The following is a 24,727-nucleotide window of genomic DNA, read 5'->3' as shown; positions in this document are numbered from 1 at the left end:
TACTCATGGAGTTAAAATTTCAAAATTAAATGAATACAAATGTAAACATAATAATAAAAGCATGCTGAACAATTAATGTTTTTTTTCTTCTCAAAGTCTATAATAAAACCATATGCCAATTTCTGGATATTAAAGGAATACGTTCTGCTGTGCCTTTTGTGAAAGATGTCTTTCACTGCCTCATACAGACACAGCAACAAAATATAATCCACTAAACATGAGCTCCCACTAAAGCCCCTGCTGAACCCAAGTTTGGACTAGAGCAAAATAAGCAGAAAAGCGGTGCTCTAAATGAGGCCATACTCTTCCCTCCCAGGCCTAAATGTGGTTCCTACACGGTGGCCCCATCGAATGCTGCTGCACAGCCTAATGGAAAGCAGAAGGCAAATTCCATTATGATATTGACTTCTGGAGCAAATAAGGAGAAAACAGAGCTTCTTCTCCAACCCAAACAATCCTGGTTTCATCTGGTTTGAGAATAAGCTTGATTGAAATGACCCGACAAAAATATTTTACAGAGAGGCCAATTGACAGAGATTGGGGAAAAGCAATGAAAAAGATCTGAATCTTCAACAAACTATTGAATGCACTTTCATCTAAGCAAAGAACAGAAATAAGAGCTGGTGGCATACAGTATGTGAACATTGCCCCTAAAATCTTTGCTGTTTGCATGTTTTTCACTATTTATAATACAATTCAGTTTTACATATATCTTTCAGTTAAGCTTAAATCTACTATATAATAAAATGCGAAAGTTTGTTTCCTCAGAGCAATCTGATTGGTCAGTTTGGCTCTGGTGTTATTTTTCAGTTTGGCTTTGGCGATGTGATCAAAAGTGGAAGTGCACGTGTGAGACAGACAAGAAGGCGAAAGGGCATCGGAGGCATGCCGAGAGTCACCTTCAAAGATTGGAAATATAAAAGCAGACAGGAGATGAGTAAGGTGCCTCAAAATGACAGAGCCTGAGAATCAACCTTTACAGGAACACAACTGAGACAGGGAGCACCAGGCAAGACTGGTTCAGACACATGAGCACACCGAGAAAAGGTGCTGGAGGTCACTCCAGTGGCCATGACACCAACACATTTGAAATAAAACCCGAGGACTGATGTCAGCATTAGCACACTTTATTTTTATATCTTAGCCATATAACAAGTGACATCAAGGTCTTGTGAACCTTTCGAGGCTTTCAGCAAACACACCTGAGAAACTGTCCTTGTCCATGGCGATGAGATCACGTGCCTGATACATGTAGCACCGCAAATGATAACGAGTCCCACCTACAAGGCAGAGCAAACAGAAGAAGATAATTAAGAAATGAACATTGCTTTTGCTTTCTTGCATCTTGCATTTGAATTATCTTTTAAAAATGAACGGGGTGAAGCAGTGGTTAATACACCTTGTAAGTCTCAAGAACTGGATTTAGTTCCCTACCTAGTCACTGTCTATATGAGGTTTACTGTGCTTTCCCTGTGTTTGTGTAGGTTTTTTTCAAGTACTATAGTTTATTCTTACATACCAAACTTGTACATTTTAGGTTAATTTGTTATTTCAACTTGCCAAAGGTGACTAAGTGTTCTACAACCCCAATTCCAATGGACGTTGTGTAAAACGTAAATAAAAACAGAATACAATGATTTACAAGTCCTTTTCAAACTATATTCAACTGAATACACTACAATGACAAGATATCGAATGTTCCAACTGATGAACTTTCTTGTTGTTTTGCAAATCTTCACTCATTTTGAATTTGATGCCTGCAACACGTTCCAAAAAAGCTGGGGCAGGGGCATGTTTACCACTGTGTTATATCACCTTTCCTTTTAACAACACTCAATAAGCGTTTGGGAACTGGGGACACTAATTGTTGAAGCTGTGCAGGTGGAATTCTTTTGCATTCTTGCTTGATGTACAACTTCAGTTGCTCAACAGTCCGGGGTCTCAGTTGTTGTATTTTGAGCTTCATAATGTGCCACACATTTTCAATGGGAGACAGGTCTGGACTGCAGGCAGGCCAGCCTAGTACCTGCACTCTTTTACTACGAAGCTACATTGTTGTAACACATGCAGAAAGTGGCTTCGCATTGTCCTGCTGAAATAAGCAGGGACGTCCCTGAAAAAGACGTCGCTTGGATGGCAGCATATGTTGCTCCAAAACCTGTATTTATCTTTATTAATGGTGCCTTCACAGATGTGCAAGTTACCCATGCCATGGGCACTAACACACCCCCATACCATCACTGATGCTGGATTTTGAACTTTGCGCTGATAACAATCCGGATGGTCCTTTTCCTCTTTAGCCTGGAGGACACGATGTCCATGATTTCCAAAAACAATTTGAAATGTGGACTCGTCAAACCACAGCACACTTTTCCACTTTGCGTCAGTCTATTTCAGATGAGCTCGGGCCCAGAGAAGCCGGCGGCGTTTCTGGGTGTTGTTTATATATGGCTTTCGCTTTGCATGGTAGAGTTTTAATTTTCACTTGTAGATGTAGCGACGAACTGTGTTAACTGACAATGGTTTTCTGAAGAATTCCTGAGCCCACATGTAATATCCTTTACAGAATTATGTCAGGATCGAAGGGAATTAGGGATTGAAGGTCATGGGCATCCAGTGTTGGTATTCGGCCTTGCCGCTTACGTGCAGAGATTTCTGCAGATTCTCTGAAACTTTTCATGATATTATGGACAGTAGATGATGAAATCCTTAGATTCCTTGGAATTGTACATTGAGAAACGATGTTCTTAAACTGCTGGACTATTTGCCCACGCAGTTGTTCACAAAGTGGTGAACCTCACCCCATCCTTGCTTGTGAACGACTGAGCCTTTTGGGGATGCTCCTTTTATACCCAACCATGACAAACACCTGTTTCCAATTAATCTGTTTACCTGTGGAATGTTCAAAACAGGTGTTTTTTGAACATTCCTCAACTTTCCTTTTGCTGGCCCTGTCCCAGCTTTTTTGAAACGTGTTGCAGGCATCAAATTCAAAATGAGTGAAGATTTGCAAAACAACAATAAAGTTTATCAGTTTGAACATTCGATATCTTGTCTTCGTAGTGTATTCAATTGAATATAGGTTGAAAAGGATTTGCAAATCATTGTATTCTGTTTTAATTTATGTTTTACATAATGTCCCAACTTCATTTTAATTGGGGTTATACATGCTTAACTAATATCCCATTCAGTGCTGTTTCCTTGCACCTCATACTAGGAAGATAGGCTTCTCCACAACCATGAAATGAAAGATCACATGTGTACAAAAATGGAGGGTTTATGAAATATTAATAGACAACTATTTGAAAATCCAAGAGATACCTATTATCCCTCAGCTAGATTTGAGCAATGTGCAAGGAAACAGAATACTCTGGTGCCAGCAAACTGATTAAAAGTTGAATCTTCATGAATTTGATAAAGAGCTAGCCCAATATTTCCTGAGTATCAGTTCTAACATATTAGAAATGTTTTTAGTGTTGATGTTGTTATGCAAAATAAAAGAAGAATGTCTAAAGCTATCTGCAAATTCAAACTTTAGTCTAATTGTTTCTAAGAATGGGTGTTCTGCACTTAGAAAACAGCCTGCACTTCAATACCTACATTTCTTGTAGAGACATGGACTGTGACCTCTTTTGGGGGAAGGAGCCCAGACTAGTGCTGGAAGTAGAGAGATACAGTCTAGATATAGTTGAGCTCACCTCAATGCACAATACAGGCTCTGGAACTAAACTCCTGGATAGGGGCTGGATTTTTTTCCACTCTGGAGTTGGCCAGGGTGAGAGGCATTGGACTTACATATTCAGTAGCCCCATCCATTCTTGGCACATGTACGTTGGAGTTTACCCTAGTGGATGAAAGCGTTGCCTCCCTGTGATTTCAAGTCAGGGGGAGGATTTTGATTCTTGTCTCTGCTTATGCACTGACAATCGGTTAGAGAATTTGGGCTTTTGGAGACTCAGTGAGGAGTGCTGGAGGGTGCTCCCATTGGGGACTACATCGTTCTACTGGGGGGCCTTTACCACTCAAATGAGAAACAACAGTAAAACCTTGAAAGGCGTGATTGGGAAAAAAATGGCCTACCTGATCATCACCTAACCCACTCAGATGAAAAAAAAGGTTGGACTGTCAATTGATCAATACTTGACTGTGAGTTGGATCAGATGGAGAGGGAAGATGCTGGGCAGACAAATCAGACAAAACAGTGAAGTTAGGGTGAGCTGGGAACTTTTGTCAGATGCCCCAGTCCGGTCTTGCACCTCCAAAAAAATTTCTCTTGAAAACTGGGGGAGGCGGAGGATATTGAAGTCCAATAGGCCATGGCCAATGGGCCATGAGATAGCTATTCAGAGCTGTGGACGTAAGGTCAATATTTCCTATTGCTGCAGTAATCCCCGAATCTGGTGGAGGACATGAGCAGTAAAGATGGCTGTCAGACTGCAGAAGGAGGCCTTTTGACCTTAGTTAGCTTGTGGGACTCCAAAGGCAGTTGACAAGTACCGACATGTAAAGGTGTACTGTCCCAATAGCAGTTGTGAAATAACAAACACAACTGTGGGAGAAGTTTGGTAACTCCATGTAAGATGACTGTCAATCAGTTACAAAGTGATTCTGGCAAACTGTCAGGTGATTCAGGATAGAGAAGCACCACTTCACCTCTATGGTTTATAGCATGGACAGGGTGCTGTTAACTTCACCTAGGGGTATAGTCAAATAGTGGAATGAGCACTTTGAGGACCTCCTAAATCCCACCGAAACAACTTCCTTTGAGGAAGAAGAGTCAGGGGACTTGGAGGAGGATTCACCCATCACTGGAGCTGAGGTTGCTGAGGTTGTCCTCCTCTGTGGCATGGCTCCATCTTTAAGAAAGGGAACCAGTGAATGTGCTTCAAGTTTAGGGATGAAGCCTTCCTGCCTCCCTGGGAAGGCATAAGCCAGGGTTCAGGAAAAGAGGATCCAGCTGTTGGTCAATCCTCAGATTCAGGAAGAACAATGAAGATTTCGTCCCGGTTGTGGAACACTGGACCAACGTTTTACCCTCACAATGATTTTGGAGTGTTCATGGGAGCATGTCCAACCAGTTTACACGTGTTTTTGTGGACTTGGAAAAGTCATTCAACAGGGTTCCTCAGGGTGTCCTGTGGATGTGTGCAAAGAGAGTATAGGGTACCAGGCTATTCCCTCCTTGTACAACCAGAATGAAAGCTTGGTTCGCACTGCTGATAAAGTGATCGGTGATCTACTAAAAGGGGTCTGAGATGACTTAGGCTACAGGAGTGATATGTGCCATGTGATAGGAGGGGTGTATATTGAGAAACTTTAAGATTAAGAAAAACTTTTCCTTTAAAAATTGGCTGCAATAAGAGTTACTGAGTCATTTTTAAAGTGTTCAGTTGTTTCTGAATTTCTCTGTATGTTGTAATAATTGCATAATTAATATAGGAGCTTAATGTTGTTAGTTGTAATGATTATAGAAGCAATGACATCAATACAAATAGATTTAGAAAGATGCTTAGAAGAAATGAAAGTATTAACAAATATTAGGTGCCTTACTATCAAACATGCAAGAGATGGTTGGCCGGTTCACTCCAAAACTCTGAGTTACGGATTTATCATCACTTTTTTCATCTATCATTCCACCCTGAAAAAAGAAGCAAACAGAATCAAATAGAACCAACAATTAACATATTTAAAAGCAAAACGAGAAGCCTGCTATGCTTAATATACATATTGGCAAAGTTCCCTCTGAGGTTAAAGTGTGCTCTAGTTGTACACAAAGAAGTGAGTCATGAAGTCCACCCCATCTGCCACTTGCCAAAAGATGGATGTCACAATGGCCCTCTTCCTGGAAATCAAATAATGTATTAAAAATTGGAATGAAGTCCTTAGGCGAATCCTTCAAATACTGGTATTTAATGATTTGATTTGTTTGTCTTTTGTCTACTCCTCACGGATGTTATTCACTTATAAGTATGGCTGTCGAGTTGGCCAAAAACAATTACATATTCAAATATATATTATATATAAAATATATTCAAGCATATATTACATATTTTGGGTGACATATACAGTATTTGTTCATACCACATGTATTTTTTAATTTTTTATTATTATTATTGTTATTGTTAATACTTTTTTCTAAACAATATGTCAGCAAAGCAAAAAGAGCTTATGACTCTTGCACAGTTGCATTAAAAAAATCAGGTGAAACTGCATCCTTCAAATGAAGTTGACACTTGAAAACAAAGCCTTGCACTTAAATTGGATTTCATGAAATGCACATAAAAACCCCAGATAATATCACTGGAGATTGCTCAAACAAGTTAAATGCAGTCTTCTCATCTTCTTTAAAAAAAAACAAAAAAAAAAAACATATAACTGGTTAACAATGGATTAGGTGTGCTTTTGCTGACCATTTGGGTGCTGTGGACAGGAGAGGGTGGCCAATAAATAAAATATGGGAATAAAGTAAACTTTTTTTTCACCTTTAAAGATAGACCAAAACTGTAATGCAAGCAACATCCATCCATCCATCCATCCTCTTCCACTTATCCGAGATCTGGTCGCGGGGGCAGCAGCTTGAGCAGAGATGCCCAGACTTCCCTCTCTCCAGCCACTTCTTCTAACACTTCTGGGGGAATCCCGAGGCGTTCCTAAGCCAGCCCAGAGACATAGTCCCTCCAGCTTGTCCTGGGTCTTCCCCGGGGCCTCCTCCCGGTAAGACATGCCCGGAACACCTCACCAGGGAGGTGTCCAAGAGGCATTCTGATCAGATGCCCGAGCCACCTCATCTGACGACTCCTCGATGCGGAGGAGCAGTGGCTCTACTCTGAGCCCCTCCCGGATGACTGAGCTTCTCACCCTATCTTTAAGGGAAAGCCCTGACACCCTGTGGAGGAAACTCATTTCAGCTGCTTGTATTCGCGATCGCGTTCTTTCGGTCACTGTCCATAGCTTATGACCATAGGTGAGGGTAGGAACGTAGATCGACTGGTAAATTGAGAGAGTTGCCTTACGGCTCAGCTCCTTTTTCACCACGATAGACTGATGCAAAGCCCACATCACTGCGGACGCTGAACCGATCCACCTGCCGATCTCTCGCTCTAGCCTTCCTTCACTCGAGATACTTGAACTCCTCCACTTGGGGCAGGATCTTGCTCCCAACCCTGAGAGGGCACTCCACCCTTTTCTGGCTGAGGACCATGGTCTTGGATTTGGAGGTGCTGATTCCCATCCCAGCTGCTTCACACTTGGCTGCGAACCGATCCAAAGACAGCTGAAGATCACAGCCTGATGAAGCAAACAGGACAACATCATCTGCAAAAAGCAGTGACCCTGTCCTGAGCCCAGGACCCCCTCAATGCCCTGGCTGTGCCTAGAAATTCTGTCCATAAAAGTTATGAACAGAATCTGTGACAAAAGGCAGCCCTGGCGGAGTCCAACTCTCACCGGAAACAGGTTCGACTTACTGCCGGCAATGCGGACCAAGCTCTGACATCGGTTGTACAGGGACTGAACAGCCCTAATCAGGGGGTCTGGTACCCAAGCAACATTAATATTTATTTTTTATTTTACTTTATTGTTTTATCCATTAGAAACCACATAAGACTGCTTGTTGTCTGAGCCCAAAATAACTAAAATGAACATTGAAGTTGAGATAGCTGGACTCGGCCAGTGTTGAGATATTATTGCTTTGTATTTGAGCTGATCTGTGCTGAGTAAAATGTCAAATAGGTATGTTTTGCAGGATATTTCCAGTTTGTCCTCCAATATAAAAAGAATCTCAGAGGTTAAAGTGCCATTTACACCACAAAACACCACTGGCACCATAAAAATATCAAAACACAAACCATGGAAAGCTGTATAAGTCATTACAACCAGGAGACAAATTATTCTTTCTCTCTGAAGAAGATGAGAACTGACTGGAATGGAAATGGTGAGACACAACTGCTTGACAACCCATTAGTCCGTACAGCCATGAGAACGAATTATGCAGGTTTAGTAAATGACTGTATTTCTGCGGAGTTGCCTGTATTATTTGTTAAATTGTTTAATCCTAGCATCCCAGCCTGTCTTTGAACCAAGCACTATAAGACAGCAGCACTGACCACTGCACGTCACATATTCAATTGTCATCCACATACTCTACTTCATATGTGGGACAATACTACTAATACTAGGATCCATAATTTGTTATATGGAGCCATCTAAAAGGTACTGGACTGTCATCTTGAGGAGATACTATTTGACCATACCTTCTAGAAAGAGCTCAGCTGCATGATTCTCTTTTCCTAAGGGCTTTATCAGGGTGGCACATTTAGCGCTCAGGCTGGGCAGCAGTGCCATGTCAAAAATGATTCTTCTCTACTTACATAATCTAAGCAACCACAAAGTACAAACTGGGAGTGCTGAATAGCAAGGGTGTTGTCCTTTGGGTGGCAACCATTGAACACTTTTTTCCATTGTTATTTTTCTCACTGCATAATTCTAGTCATCCAGACTGAGAAAGTTTGCCATCATATTTGTTTGGATTATTATTTTCTGGCTTCACATGCCTTCTTGCACATGTACATGGTCCAGAATTCACGGGGGGTGCCATTTGGTTTCAATGTCTTACTTCATAAGTCACATGATCACAACTTGGAAGAAGGGAGTTGCCCTGAATTCATTATTTATGGAACAGACTGAAGGTGCGGGGGTGGTGTGGTTGTAACGCAGCACCGGTTTAATTTCTCACATTACAATGCACGCGGTTCCAAGCTCAAAAAGAGCAGAGGGATTTGCCAATAACAATCTATGCATTACAAATTTTCCCCCTTCTTACTACACATGGTCAAAATTGGCCAGGGAATATTTGCCCTTCATCATTTTTCCTGGCCTCGTTTCATTATTCATGTGGTACACACAAGGAGTGTAAGAAAGTTGGGGGGTGAGGTGGTCCTTTTAAAATTCCCCATTTACAGCATTCAGATAAATAACTTTAGTCATATTTTATACAGCATCTTTCATGAAGAACACTATCCCAGAGCTACAACATTTTATAGAAGTATACCACATATTCTTCCTATGTTGGCAGAGACAAATTTAAAAATTTGCTCAGCAGAGGAACATGCAGATTTGATCACTGAAATATCGGATGACATTTAAAACCTACAATTTTGGTGACTATGATTGGGAGTTAATCTAAAAGGGTTACAAGTAGTTACTGTAAATGGAAAATTAATGCTTGCCACATTAGACGGCCCATTTCATTTCTGACTTTAAATATCACAGGGAGAACAGATGATGTCATTGAACTTTGAATCACCACTTCACATATGGTCTGTAAGCACCTAAGGTCTCATCCACTACCAGGATGTGTCTCAATGGAAGCGGGCCAATGAAAGCAGTGAAAGGAAAACTCGACAGATCAAAAGACTCTAGCATGGGAAAAGGAAGGAATGACAGACAGCTTCAGGGATTCACCTAGATCTGTCTTCCAGCTCTTAAAACACAATGCTGGCTCAAAGTGACTAAACAATTGCAAATCACTTAAGATAGAAATGCATAAGGCTGCCATGATTGTCCCTCTGGACATGCTGTTTACTGATGCTGCTCAAGTTGTAGAAATATGGAAGATATAGTGAATTAGCTTCACAAAATATATCAGCCGCAAAGGAAAAATATGTCATCTAAATAACACTTGAAGTTGCTCCTCTTAAAAAGTAAAGCACTCTTCTGTTCTAGCACCCAGTGAAGGAGGACCACCTCAAGCACTTTTCTGCCCTAGCTGAAACTGTAAATTGTGACCCCAAAACATGACATATAGTATGATATGGTATAACCTAAATAGCATTTTATTTGTAATCTGGTAATTTAAATAGAATATGAATTGATTTTCTCACATTCATGTACGAGTTTGGGTTGGACTATAACTATGCAGTACTGTAGTCAAACTCTTGGAAGTTTTCACATTTTTTGGTTGCACAACATTGAACCACAGTAGATTTTGTTTTTCTTTTTTGACTCTGATCAGCAGAAAGAGACCTTTTAAGGTCAAAGTGAAAGCAGATATTTGCAAAGTGAACTATAACTATATTCAACTCTACTATTTAGTAGATGGCAGCCAAGACAACCTTGAATCTCTGTCCACAAATCTTTATCAACTTTGCATATCTGGATACTGCATTTTTTCTTCATTCTTTGCTGCAAAACTACTCAAGCTCATTCAGGTTGCAAGGTGATTGTGAGTGAACAGCTTTTGTCAAGTCCAGCCACAAATTCTCAGTTAGATTGAGATCAGTAGCGTAGCTAGGGGCGGGCGGAGGGGGCAGTTCACCCTGGGTGCTTCAGTTTTGGGGGCAGCATTATTGGCCAAAAGGGTCAGTATAATTCTTGTGTAAGCAGCAGGGTTCGGAAAAATATCACTCATGAATGAAAAAAGCTAAATTCTCTGATTTTTATCCACAAATGCTGCAAAAATTATTTTCAGACTGTACTTCTATGACGGCATCAGACACAGCAGTTGGAATTTATGAGGCAATAACAAAAATAAATATAAACATTAGACTGATAATAATTTCTAGGAAGATAAACAACTACTGTACTTTACAATTTATAATTTCATTTCATTATCAATCCTAAAGCATTCTTGCTCTGCGCAGAAAACATTTCCACCTATCACTTGTACACTACACTGGTTCTGGTTTTCGAGGCGGATTTATATTAAACTAATAATTAGGACACGGCTTATCAGTGCGTCTATACTATATTCTTGTCTAGTTGATGCTTATAAATAATTATATGTGAAAAGTTGTTGTTCTTTCTGTATATATGAAAACATCTATGCAAAAAATGTATCTTAATGTTTCTCTATACGTCATTTTAATTTTCTATTTAAATAGATTAACATATTCAGATACATTGGAGGGCGGTAAATTGAAGCACCACCCTGCCCCGAGCGGCACACACTCTAGCTACAAAACTGATTGAGATCTAAGGCTTCTATTATAAAACTTTATGTAGACTCAAGCATGAAAATATGCATAAATGAAAAAAAAGGAAATACAGTATATATAACATGTTGTACATTCAAATTTCTATGAAATTTACCCATTAAAATTAATCATAATCACCTTGTAAATATGTGAATGGGAACACGTGTCAAATGCTACCCAGAAACACCGATACATGGAGCATGCTAATCAAACTTTTAGATATGCAGTCACAATGCTGCAGAACTTTATTGACTGATAAAGCAGCCTGACATATTAAGACCCTGAGCTGTCACTTCCTAGTTTCTTCAAAGTGGTGTGCTCGTATGGATCAGAGTTTCCATAAATACACACACATATTCCCCCAGTCAAGTTTTCTTTTATAAATCCCAACGTTTTGTAAGCTTTATACATGAGGCCCCAGTACTCTGCCTCAGCCACTTCAGGACATTATCATTATTGTTTTTAAGTCATTCCTGTTTAGGTTTAGCTTTCTGCTGGGGGTGTTCTTTTGCCTTGATTGTGTAGGTTAGGCCACATTACTGATTTACCACAAGTTGGACATTCCAGATGAGGAACATTTAGAATGAAGTTGAATTGAACAAATTAAAATCCCAGACAGGTGATCTCCATTGAGGTAATTCTGTCACTTCTAAAACCAATAGGCTGGACCAGCGATCATTTAAATTCGTCATATTACAAGGGGTCAATTATTTTGTGTTTTATATTTGTAATTAATTTAGACTTCCACTTTTTCACTTTGACATTAAAGAGTCTTTTTTGGCCGATTAGTAAAAATAGTTAAATGCTGATGTACATAAAACATTAGTTCTTTTCTTTTTTTTATCAGATATTTATTGAGATACAAAGCCATCTCTTTAAAGGGAAACATAAGCCATTCTGAAAGGAATTACAACAAGGTATATGCAGGGGCAGATTTACTGTGAAATTAATCAAGCTGAAGATCGAGGGTCCTTAATTTCACCCAAAACAACTTCAATTTTCATCCCCTCATAACTTCAAAATTATAAGGCATAGGAAATGTCTACTTGCACTGGTACCTTTGGCATGTGAGATAATCAAGTACAGCAATTAAAATCTGAGATGTATTGGTAAATTTAAAACACAAATCATTAAAAATGGTGAACTGTCATGGAACAACCGTATTGAAGAAGATAATAGTGGTTACCCCGACCTGATTGCTGGTTGTGAAGGAGCACTGGATTCAATTGTATATAATTAGGTAAACATTCTTTAAGTCTTGATGTTACACGTCAGAAATGGATGATACTACATCCATTATTACATCAATTCTAGGCCGTTTATCACTATCATTTCACATGCCCCTATTAGGTCAGATTATTCCTAAGCATACGTTAAATAGAAGAGCAGTAATTTCTTTAAACAAGCAAAAAAAAAAAAACAGAGACTCTAGCTTTTGGCTACAGTAAAAAAGTGAAGACTCTGGATGCCTATGGTGTTTTCTCTTTTTAATTTTAAAATATTCTTATTTGTCTCTAAGCCTCTGAACATTCTTGCGCTCCCCTATATTTCAAATGCCTGTCCCCATATGTTGCTAGTCAAACTCTCAGATCTTCAGACACTGGTTTTGTCAATATTATACCAACAGACATTTGCTAGGCTGATACTGTTCTAAAAACTGCTGAAAACACTTTTTTTTTCATTTGTCCTTTTTTTAAAGTTTTCATAACCCATATTTTCAATAAGACTCGGAGAAATCCTGCATATTTTAAACTTTGCGTTCATTCAGTTGGGTATGGCTGAAGACGGTTCTAATTATATGTTATTTCTCCAGTTACTATTCATGAAATTAATTTGTTTTTCTTTTTTAGGTATCTTGTGCTACTTCTAACTGTACTATGCAGGCATATTCAATATTGAAAATGCTGAAGGATGCAACCATTAAGAGGATATCTGCTACAGCAAATCTTCAAAGATGTTCCATCTTATTTAGATAGCAATAAGTTTTTCACATTAAGTACTGTCTGATGACCTTTAGATGTTTATTTTGTCCAGCATCGTGTGCCAACTGGAGTTTGTTTTCATCTACTTCTTGGTGACCACGGCACATATTTTCCAATTAGACATTAACTTTTGTCACAATAACCATACAAGACAGTTCACTTTTTATTGTAACTTGTCTATTATTAATCAAAGCATGTTGAGCTACACTTCTATATTAAAATGGGCTGCATAAATGTCCCCATACATTGCTAATCAAACTCTGTCAACAGGAATATGTTAATGCATGTGATTAATTTTCAACGATTTAATACATTTTTTTTCTTTAATCACGTTAATGAACACCCCATGCTATCTAAGCCCGTGGTTTCAAACTGAGGGCTGTGATCTTGGTGAGATTGAAATTTCAATTTTAAAGACTGTATTTAAATTGCCTAGTTTTTTTTTAATAAACAATATAGGTAACTGAAAATGTTCTTCAGTTTTTTCATAAAAGTAACTGTACATTAATGTAATAATACACAAGAGCAGCACTCCTCAACCACAAACAGCTGTTAGGTGGCATGTGAGGGAACAAAAATAAAAAAATAAAGGATAAAAAGTAGGACTTAAAAGGACACACAGCAGTTGAACATGAATCTCCACATTAAGTTGAGGTTTGATTGCACCATTCCATCTCATTGCTCCTGTTGTAACAATCCACTCCTGTCTTTCCAAACTGAAGTCTTTCAAAGCGGACTTTGTCTCAGAGAGAGCAGCTGCCTCTCACTTCCACAATGCATACCAAGACTGATTAATTTCTGTGAAACTGAATACCTCAGGTGAGTGCTTTCTTTAACACCATCCACATGGATAAATAATGGAATAACTGAGTGACATTTTGTGATTAATTGTGTTAAAAATTTTTAATCTTTTGGCAGTCCTAATATAAATAAATGCTACAGTTGCTGCTGTTAAACATAAAAGGAACAGGTGCAGTTCAATTAGCTGCATTTTGGTGGTCAAGGTTAGAGAAGCTAAAACCTGTTTTTTATCATATGGTACATGTAAAGAACCAGTCATGATCTGTGCCTTTGCATATTGCACAAACACAATCACATACTCAGCCACATTGGCAAAATTAACAATCATGAAGACATCATATATTTGATTGTGCAAGAAACCCAAAAAGGCATAGAGAGAATTAATAGTCAGATACTATGTGGCCTACAGCTTTGCCTGTGAGAACACCCAGGTTATGCATCTACCTATTTCAGACAGATGAGTACAATATGTGCAGGCAATGATGACGACAGGGTTCTTAAGGCGCAGCCCATAGTTCCAAAACTTTGGCCCAAAGTGGGGCTTAAACAGGTTGGGTTACCTGCTGTAGACCTAAAGCACCTGCTGTTTTGTAGTGTATGTGGTTGATGTTTTGCACAAACCATTATGCACCGGGGCCTCATGTAGAATGTCATGTGTAGAATTCACATTAAAACATGACATACAGACAAAACTAGAAATGTGCGTATGCACAAAAAATTCAGATGCATAAAACTGTGAGTAAGCAAAGTTCTATGCACTTTTTAAATCCCTTTTTAAACCCCAATCAATGTGAATTTAAATGCACATGCACGTGCCTACAACCCTGATGCCTCCAAGAAATTTGCCTATTTGAATATGCAAATCAATATAAATAGCCCCTTCTGTTCAGTGTTTTAATGAAAGACAATGGCAAAAGCACATGTAAAGAATTTCAACAAATGCAAAATGGTTGTCCTGCTCAGAGAAGTGTAGTCAAGGAAACACATACTATTTGGTGGCTTAAGCAGTGGTGTAAACAACAAAATGAAATTGGGGGAGTAGTACAGCATGGCGTCGGCACTCAAAAATTCAAGTTCACTCGGTGCCAGAAATAAAAAAGAAGTGGTTAGATATCAATATTAGATTTGGCGAGTCAGATCCCACTGTCTGAAAAAGGTCTATGTTGAGATTAAAGTCAAAATGTTGACTTTAATCTCAAAATTTCCAATTTATCTTGTAGTTTATTTTGTCATTAAAGTAGAACGTCTTAAACTTCAACTTGACATCGATGTTTAATTTACTAGAGTTTACTAGAGTACTAAAGTAGCACATTAAATGCTTTGTATTCTAAGTGTTCCCTGACCCAGTTGTTAATCACTATGTGCTTCTTAAACAAGCTTTCTCTTACGCCGACAGGAGTGCACAGGCAACAATCACCACACAGAATACATTACATTCATGATATTACAGCTCTCTGAACATTTTAGAGTACTAAGATATATACTTGATATCATTTTCATGGTGAAGTGCGTTAAAGCATGTATTAAACATGTGGTGGGATGGTGGTGTAGTGGTAGTAATGAGCTGGCGCCCTGTCCAGGGATTGTTCCTGCTTCACGCATGATGCTTGCCTGGACGGGCGCAACCCTGTATGAAATTATTTATTGCAGCAGTACTGTTTCTGTCAAAAGTACCAACCCCCAATTCCTTTCCTTCCATTTTCTTTCTCCATGTAATAAATGTAAAACCAGCTGTAATATACATACGTTAATGCATTTCATCATAAAAATGACGTATCAAGTACACATCCTAGTATTCTAACTGCAGACAGCTCCAGGAGGACAGCTCTTGGAAATCTAAATCGACTTAGAAGCTTGTCATCATCATGGATCAAGAAATCAGTATGATTCAGTGTAAAATATGCACTCTCTTCTAATTCTTCCATCTGCGTTGTCTTCTAACAACACTAAAGCAGCCATGATAGTTGAAATAGTTTGGCTAGTGTGCACCATTATATTGTTACAGATTGATTACAATTAAGTGAATTAAATTTGTAAGCGATATGCAATTAATTTCAGTCTATTTGATAAAGCCCACGTCATGGATGCAAAACTAAAAAAAGGAATTAAGACCACACAGAAACAGTAGCACTGCTTTGATGCTGGGTCACGCCGTTTACAAAACTGAACAGGAATGTGCGCATGCGTGGTCTGAGGCTGCTGTAATAATATGTGTAACGGTAGGCGAACTTAAGTTTTTATACATTTTGAAGTGACCATGGAAACAGGCGTACACAACAATTTTGTGCATACGCACCATTTATACACGAGGCCCCAGATCTCTGCCTCTGTGACTTCTTTTTGTTCCCAACATTAAAGCTGAGACTGAAAGGTAGAACATTTTCTGACTGTTCACATGATGCAACAGGATTTATCGGACCAGATACATTTCTTCCATTAAACCAAGGTCCTGTTTTGATGCTTGCATGCTTATTGTAGGCACTTTCCTGCATGGAGAGCACTTTGAGTAGTACGAATAATGTTATATAAATGAAAAGAATTATTATTATTATTATTATTATTATTATTAAGGTTAGCATAGATACTCTGACTGGCCTGGTGTTATGCAGTCCCATACGCAATAAGGTTCAATGCACTGTGTGTTGTGACACGGTACTCTCAGTACAAATTGTTAAAATTATCTGCTATTTGTGCCACATAAACCCTTCTTTTGCTTCTTACCAGACAGAACAGCCTTCATCTCTCAGGGATGAGTCTTGGCCATCCAACACCCTGTCCATGGTTTATAGTTTTTCTTTCCTTGGCCCACTGTTGAATGGTGTACACCACAGCTGACCACGAACAACTCACAAGTTTTCCTGTTTCAGGAAATGCTCTGATCTAGTCATCTGGCCATTATCGCTGCTCTTACTCTTAGATTTTGGCATTCAACACATTGACTAAGAGTACTTAATGTTAGTTTATGATCTAACATATCTATGACATTGACAAGCTCAATATTTACGACATAGTCAATGTAATTCGCTTTACATGGTTTATATAATAAACTATAAACTAATAAACAAACGCTATATAATTGTTTGACACATCATTTTACATACTGTACTATACCTTAGGCCACGGGTTCTCAAACTGGGTCTGCAGGTTTTTATTCCAACCAGCTTCTGTTTTTAATTGGACTCCTGCGCTAATTAAGTGAACTGTTAATTCCCAGATTTTGTGTTTTGGGAAAAATATAGAAATTAGGAAAGTTTGGTAATTTTTTTTAAATGTACTAAGCAGTTATATTGGAATAATGTATTTATTTTCTTTTTAATAATATTTCCATCTTGATTTTTACTCTACTTTTCCAGGTGTTCAAATTGTTTACTTAATCCATTGTTTTCTAATTATTGGGTCTGATGGCAAAGTAGCTGTAGCCTTTCACGATTCAGTGTTGTTTTCCCGGGTGCCTGGTCTGCTCGTTTTAAATTGTCATTATTAAGATACACTGAAGGGCGCAAACTGCACAGAGAAAGGGTAAAATATAATGAAATCAACAAAAGAGAGTGAAGCATTTAAATCTATAGCAAAATACAAATATTTCTAATTCTATTTCATGCTGCTGTTCTTTTCTGAATGTAGAATAAGAGAAGAGAAAAAAATACCAGTTAATTAAATGAGATAGGTGTTATCATTTGTTATCACTGATTAGGAATCAGTGGGCCCCCAGGACAAACTTTGAGAACCCCTGTCTTAGGACATCGGCCTACAGTGCTCTGTGCTTACATTAACAAGAGACTTAACTAGTAGATAACTATTGCGATCATGATAATGATGGTTGCTGCCTTACAAGTTCTGACTTTTCAGAGTCATTTTGACTTAAGACAATGTTTCTGTTCCATTATGAGAGTCAGACCCAGCAGAAAATAAGAGTCCTGTGGGGCTAAACGGGAACTCACTGTATTGCTGTACCTCCGTAGCCACTCATGAATCATGAAAATTGCCAATGTGAAATGTGTTAGCAGAATTAATGGTATGGTGCGCAATAAAGTAAAACACAGGAAAAACTTGTCTGGTTGGAGACATTCCAGCTTTAATTTTACTTCCTTAAAACCAAAATTATTGATTGCTATGTTCTTATAGATGGGTGTCTTAATCTACTAGTGCTACAGTAATTAGAGAGCATATTTCACAAACAAAGCCATTTTTATTAGCAGTAGTTTTTAAACTTTTTAAGAGAAATGAGAAACATATTTTCATGTCCTTGACATTTTTTTTCAGTCTAGCAGTCTTCAATTTTCCTGCACGTATCTCCTAGCTATACCAAAGAAAATACTGATTAATGACATTCCCATGCTGATATGTAAAACTGATCATCAATGTTATTCTTGTCTTAAACTAAACTACATGACCCTCCCATGGAAATCTCAATAAATTACACTCGGTCAGATGATGGAGGGCAAATGTTTTGCCACACATTAAAATGATAAATTTAAGATGAATCACAAGCTGTCTCCACACCCACTCATTGACACATACATTATAAAGTGATGCAATTTTAACACCCCCTAGTTGGACCATTAGTATGTGGAATGACGAACTTTGCCCTGTATAAATCAGAGTGATCCTTCATGAAGATTTTTCTGCAAAAGTGAGAAATTTGAAATCTCAACCAATCTCACAGACTGATAATGCTTTGTTTGACAAATTTGAGTCATAAAGTTAGATTTCAGTTGAATAGAACACTCCAATTCATGTTGCACCCCATAAAAGTTCAGACTTTGAACTGAATGAAACTTGTACAGTTCTCTTCAGCTTAGTTATATCCCATTAATAAATTAGAAAAAATTTAGCAACTCCCAGGTTGAGAAGATCATGCTGAATATGAATGATTCAATTTCACCAACTCCTCATCCTGTTTGAATCTAATAAAATGTAACATAAGAAATTTAACCCGCACAGTGTTCTCATTGTATAGCACCCTGGCCAGTATGATGGCCCACTGGCAAAGAACTGATTTGGGATAGAAATAAAGTAACAAAACTAACCGCCTAAAAAAGCTAAAGTTATCATATGATATGTTGGAAGTTCACTTAAAAAGTTTAGTTGTCAAAGAAGCCTTTGTTGGGATATATTGTTCAGAAATTCTTAACAGTTGTTCTCAACAGAATATGTAAAACCATGAGAGTAATGTTCATCCTTTAAGACTAATAGTTCATTAAGTAAACTCTTTTCCTGCTCTATAATGGAATGAAATGCTGAAATTTGTTAATGTTAATATACTCTGATAAATATGTATGCATTTCTAAGTAATTATATAGTAAACTTGAATACTTTTGCTATTGGTGATCAAAACTTAGGTAAGCTGAAAAATGTGGTTAAAAAAGTCATCATATAATGAAAGCATTATTTGCATAAATTTGTATTTTACATACGTACTGTTTACCCAAAAATTCATGGATTAAAAAAAACATCTTCATTATAAAACTTAAATCAACTGCCTTTTAGTCATCTTCAAAACACTCTCAATTGAAATGTGTTACACTTGTCCCAGTGCTTCTCACATGGGACTTCTTTCAGATAATCTTCACGATGTATCAACCCAATCCGCAATTTAAACATCTTAACCTGACATTGCTGTGGAGCACCAAATCTGCAGCTCACTGTTTACAGGAGTTGGAAACACCGTGGTGGTACATCCAATCAACTACAATTATAGCTAACAGGTCCAATTTTGTTGAAAAGGAGCCAAAGATACCTTGTTGGGTTTATTTAATATCTGAAGCTTTCATTCACATAAGCATGCAGTGAACTTCTCTTAAAATGGTGCACATCCACTTAGGTCTATGATTAGAGCTGGAAACCCAAAGAAGCAATCAGACATTTGCTCCTCAACAAGTCACAGGCAGGAGGGATTCACCCTTAGCAATCTAAATTCAGTCCTGGGGCACTACTGTGAATCCAAGTTTCAAAAACCTCTTATGCCAAATTAATCTAATTGTTTAATTAGATGGCCTTTTTCTTCTCTTAATTTAATACACAAAAAGTTCTCTGGTATGATGCTCATATTTAGGATACATTCATAAATTTGTACTTATTAATAGCTTTAAACACTTAACTTCTTGTATTATTATTTTCTCCTTAAGTCACCTTTTATATGGGCATCTGCTCCCTTAATTGTACCCAAATGGTTACAATAAAGTGATAAGCAGCACAGAAACGGGACCAAACGACAAGTAGAACAACTACTTCAGTAACATCTTCATTTGTGTGTATGTCAGCTTGTAAGAAGTGGTGTTTTTTGTCATTTTTTGGTAGTTTGTAATTGTCAATGGTACATATGTATAGATTTTTAATTAAAACTATTTTGGTTATTTGTTACTTGAGTATGACTGTCAAGGCAAGTGGTCTCTCTTTGTTACATTTAATTTTATCATTTTTGGTAAAAGGTGAAAGCACTAGAGCTACAACTTTTACTCACCAGAGAGCCTTCCAAGGCAAAGACTGCAGCAGCACCAGTCTTTTCCAGAGGCTCCATGCGGCAGCGCCAGCGACGTCGCCGGAAACTGTCCGTTTTGCGAGGCTTGAGGTGGAACTTCCAGCCAAAAAGAGACGCATACTCCCATCCTTCACGATCGATGTCATCAGGGCGTTGCTGCAATAACAGTAAATGTTAAGCTGTGCACTGCAGTTAAAAATACATCCATTATGCTCACACTTTCTTCTAAGCCATATTACTTTGTAAGTCATGAGTGGTGCAAATGTGTTGTGTTTTATCAATATAACCTTCTCACATAGTAAAGCAATAATGGAGACTGAATGAACAACCGTATGCTTTACATTTAAATACCTTTTACATTACATCGACTGCCTCTATAAATGATATATAATATGGGAGAGGAGCAGTTTGCTTCACATGATGAAGTAAAGCTATATTGCAATAGAATGTGTACAGAATATCGAAATAAAAAATGAAGTACAAAATTAGTGATCAAAAGTCACCAGGTTCACACTACAGTCAAACCGATTGGAAACTGTAGCTCCTTTTTCACTGGAAGCAAAATAAGTTTCTCCCATTGTTTCAGCTGCTTTGTTCCTCAAGACTCTTAACTTTACCCACTTCTCTTCTTCAATTATTTGGTGATGTGACTGTTTGTCATGACCTGATGATACTATTGATATGCTATATGAAAATCATTCCAAAGTACAGTTCAACATTGATAAAACTTCCGGGCAAGTCAGCAATGACAAAATCTTCACAAGTGAAAACAGAACTGGTTCTTATTACTTCTAAAAAAAAACTCAAGTATCCCATCTCTTAAATGATCTCATCTGATTTTGCAGTCACTCTGAACTGTCAGTATTAGTTTTATGGCATTTCAGCTTTTATTGTGGCCTTCAGCTCTCTGAGCAGAGGCTTCTGTACCAATCATCCAGAAAAGCAAGATCTTATGAACCTTCTCATCATTACAAACAGTGCTCTCTTGATAAACACCCATATCAGTTTTGCATGTCCCCATCCTGGACCTTTCTCTATAGGTTTTTTCATGATGTTGTTTCAGCCCAAGTCTACCTTCAATCCATTGTCACTGACAAACACCCATATATGCATTTACACTTACTAGTTACTGCCTAATCATCCTGATTATTATGTATTAACCAAGTAACAGAAATTATTCACTTTATACAGATATTTTAATGAATGAATCATTCTGATCCTAGAATGCTGCTGACTTAGTTGGGGGACATTGGAAAGAACATACTTGAATTAGCATGCTGGATTTGTAGACACAACAAGCTAGATTTTCTGTATTTGGAGACACACACACATATATATATATATATATATATATATATATATATATATATATATATATATATATATATATATATATATTCTCTTTTTCTCCTTCTGCAGACAGGAAGACTAGCATCTTTTCCACCACTGATGTCACTTCCAGTGTCCGTTCACCTGGACCTGCCTCATAGCTGGAAGAACTGTCATATTTGGTAGTCATAATCAGATTCAAAACTGAAAAGACACATCTTGACACTCTTACTCACATTTTTTTTTCTCTTTTTGAGAAATCAGTTGTACAGGGTTTGCCCACAGGTGCCCCAATACTTCTTCCTGTATCTGCTTGTTTATTACAATATATTATTTTTTTAAGAATCTGTTGTTATATACCTATTTTATTTCTTGAACTTCTGTAAAGTTTTAATTTCCCCTTGGGGATAAATGAAATGTATCTAATCTATCCGAATTAGTAACTTCCAAATGGTTGTCATTTTGGGACACAGCTCCAAGAGACTAGTTTAGATACCATGCTTGGTTACTATCTCTGTTGTTTTTAATTTGTTTAACTCCTGATTGCTCCATTGAGGGTTGGCCACTATTTACTATTTGATCTGCTTCAGCCCTCAATTACCCAGTAATTGGATTAAGCAGAGTTGAACAAGGATGGGTAGATAGATTGAAATATCAATATCCAGCCCCCGCTTTCATTGTTTGCTTATTGATGCCACCTTTCTTGAGCCTTCTAGTGTGTACAAGTATATTGTAGGTTCTGGAATGTACATAAAATAAAGTGACTTATTTACTTATTATTTATGAATCTTACACTCTAAACCAATCTATCACTTAATCAAAGTTTCACTAGGTTTATATAATGAATGAAACTTTTAAGAAGTGTTCACAATTAATGATTCTGTAATCTATCTATCTATCTATCTATCTATCTATCTATCTATCTATCTATCTATCTATCTAATAAATTGAGCATTTGATCATTTTTAAAGTTATTACTGAAAAAGCTGTCATGCTGGCAAGCAAAAAAGAAGAATTAAAAAGACTGATAGGGTAAGGAATTGAAATGGCACTTACTGCTGAAGTGAAATGTTTTTAGTAGAGCTACACGTGCACATTACAGAGTTTTTTTTTTTGCCTAATGTTGCATGTTCTTGATTATATGTTGACCATAAATTGATCAGGCACACTGCCTGACATGTAGTGCTGGTTCACTAAAAACAATTCAAATCCACACTAATAAAAGTATCAATGCCAGCTATTGTATCTAAAATGTATTTTGTGGGTCACAGTACTCTACCAACATGCTTTGCAAAGCAAACTTTGTAACTGGTATTGTGATTTTGAAATTATTTACATGCTGAAAATCTGATCACAGGAGATTCAAAGGTTTTAAAAACAAACTTTCAAGACAAAATGCCTTCTTCTGGTATATTGTTAATTAGTTCACACTCCTCTATACAGTAGCTTGGCCTGACCTGTATAAGCTACTATACAAAATACCCAGAAAGACAAATGCTGAGTTACTGAATAATACCATAAAAAGTGATTTGAACTAATTCATCCATTCATATATGCATTAATGCCATGAAATATATACCCTTATATTAAATGTACAGTATCTTTAATATTATTTTATTGTTTCTGGCTCTACATAATATAACATTCTCAAACCAGCTTAATCCAGCACTGGGTATGAGGCAGGAACAAACCTTGGGCAGTGTGCCACTCTGGCTTAGAACCATTTACAGTATATCTCTGTATTTAAAATATTCGCTTATAATTTTAAACAAAAAAATCTGAAATATCTCACTGACACAAGTATTCAGACCCTTGCTGTGACATTTGAAATTTGCTCAAGCACATGCCATTCAATTGATCATCATTGAGATGTTTCTAGATCTTGTGTGGAGTCCATCTGTGGTCAATTCAGTTGAATGGATGAGATTAGGAAAGGCACACACCTGTCTACAGAAACTCCCACAGTTGACAATGTACTGTTGTGAAGTTGTTTTTCAGTAGCAGAGACTGGGAGACTAGACAGGGTTGAGGAAAGCTGAACAGAGCAAAACATAGATATACCCTCAATGAACATCTGCTGCAGGGCACTCTGGATCTCAAAATGGGCCCTAAGATTCACTTTCCAACAGGACAATGACCCTAACTAGAACACAAAGACAACACAGGAGAGGCTTAGGGACAACTCTGTGAATTTCCTTCAGTGGGCCAGCCACAACTCAATTAAACATCTCTGGAGACACCTGGAAATAGATGTTTGCTGACAATATTCATCCAGCCTGATAGAGCTTTAGAGGATCTGCAGAGAAGAAAGGGAGAAATTTCCCAAATCCAGATATGTGACACTTGTTGCATCAAACCCAAGAAAACTCTAGGCTGTTATCACCGCCAAAGGGGCTTCACCTAAGTACTGAGTAAAGGGATTGAATACTTGTGTCAAGGGGAAACTTCATATTTTTATTTTTAATAAATTTGCAAATATTTCTAAAACTTTTTTTTTGCTTTGTTGTTCTGGGGCTATTGAGTGCTGCTTAATGAGGGATTAAATTCATTTAAATGATTTTAGCACAAGGCTGCAATTTAACAACATGTATAAAAAGTGAAAGGGTCTGAATAGTTTCTGGATATACTTTCTATATCGTATATACACACATACGTAGGCACACATATGAAATGCTATTGAAATTACCTGGGCTTCAAAAATATCTGTAGCTGTTCAAGGTAGCTGCTGTGAATCTTTTTTGTGATATACTGTTGCTGTAAGATTGAAGGATGGAATGTGGAGAACTAGCCAAAGTGGGTTCCCAGCAAAAAAATGGACATCATTAGCAGAAGAGGGTTGTCTATCACACAGGATGTTACATGTAAACACAGATGTTCAACATTTTACAGGGGAATGGCAGTATGACCCCTGCCAGCAACAACAATGCCTGCTTCCTGGGCTATAAATTCTTCCTTAGCTGAACCAGTTAGGTTTTTAGTGTTTGTGGTTCATAATAAATATTTTAGCATGAAGACCAATAGTTAATTCCCAGGTGTAGGGCAAGCTGCATTCATTTGATCTAGAAAAACAATTCTGACATAAGATAATCCCCTCCCTGAGAATGAATTTTAATAAAGTTCTTCATATATAGTATTTCTTCAAATGGAATACCACCAAGTTT

General features: G+C 37.7%; 1 protein-coding gene across 5 annotated transcripts in view; it reads right to left on the bottom strand.

Moving 5' to 3' along the window:
• Positions 1-24,727, bottom strand: part of dysf (dysferlin, limb girdle muscular dystrophy 2B (autosomal recessive)) — a 362,566-nt gene that overhangs the window by 147,656 nt on the left and 190,183 nt on the right. For all 5 annotated transcript variants that reach the window (XM_039751919.1, XM_039751924.1, XM_039751920.1 and 2 more), the window contains 3 exons: positions 20,220-20,393; positions 5,551-5,638; positions 1,203-1,280 (listed from right to left, as the gene is read on the bottom strand). In XM_039751919.1, the coding sequence (XP_039607853.1) occupies positions 1,203-1,280; positions 5,551-5,638; positions 20,220-20,393 (340 nt within the window). The remainder of the gene's footprint in view (positions 1-1,202; positions 1,281-5,550; positions 5,639-20,219; positions 20,394-24,727) is intronic.

The sequence above is a fragment of the Polypterus senegalus genome, chromosome 4 (assembly GCF_016835505.1).
Source record: "Polypterus senegalus isolate Bchr_013 chromosome 4, ASM1683550v1, whole genome shotgun sequence".
NCBI classification, from domain to species: domain Eukaryota; kingdom Metazoa; phylum Chordata; class Cladistia; order Polypteriformes; family Polypteridae; genus Polypterus; species Polypterus senegalus.
This window is presented reverse-complemented; position numbering and strand designations above follow the sequence as displayed.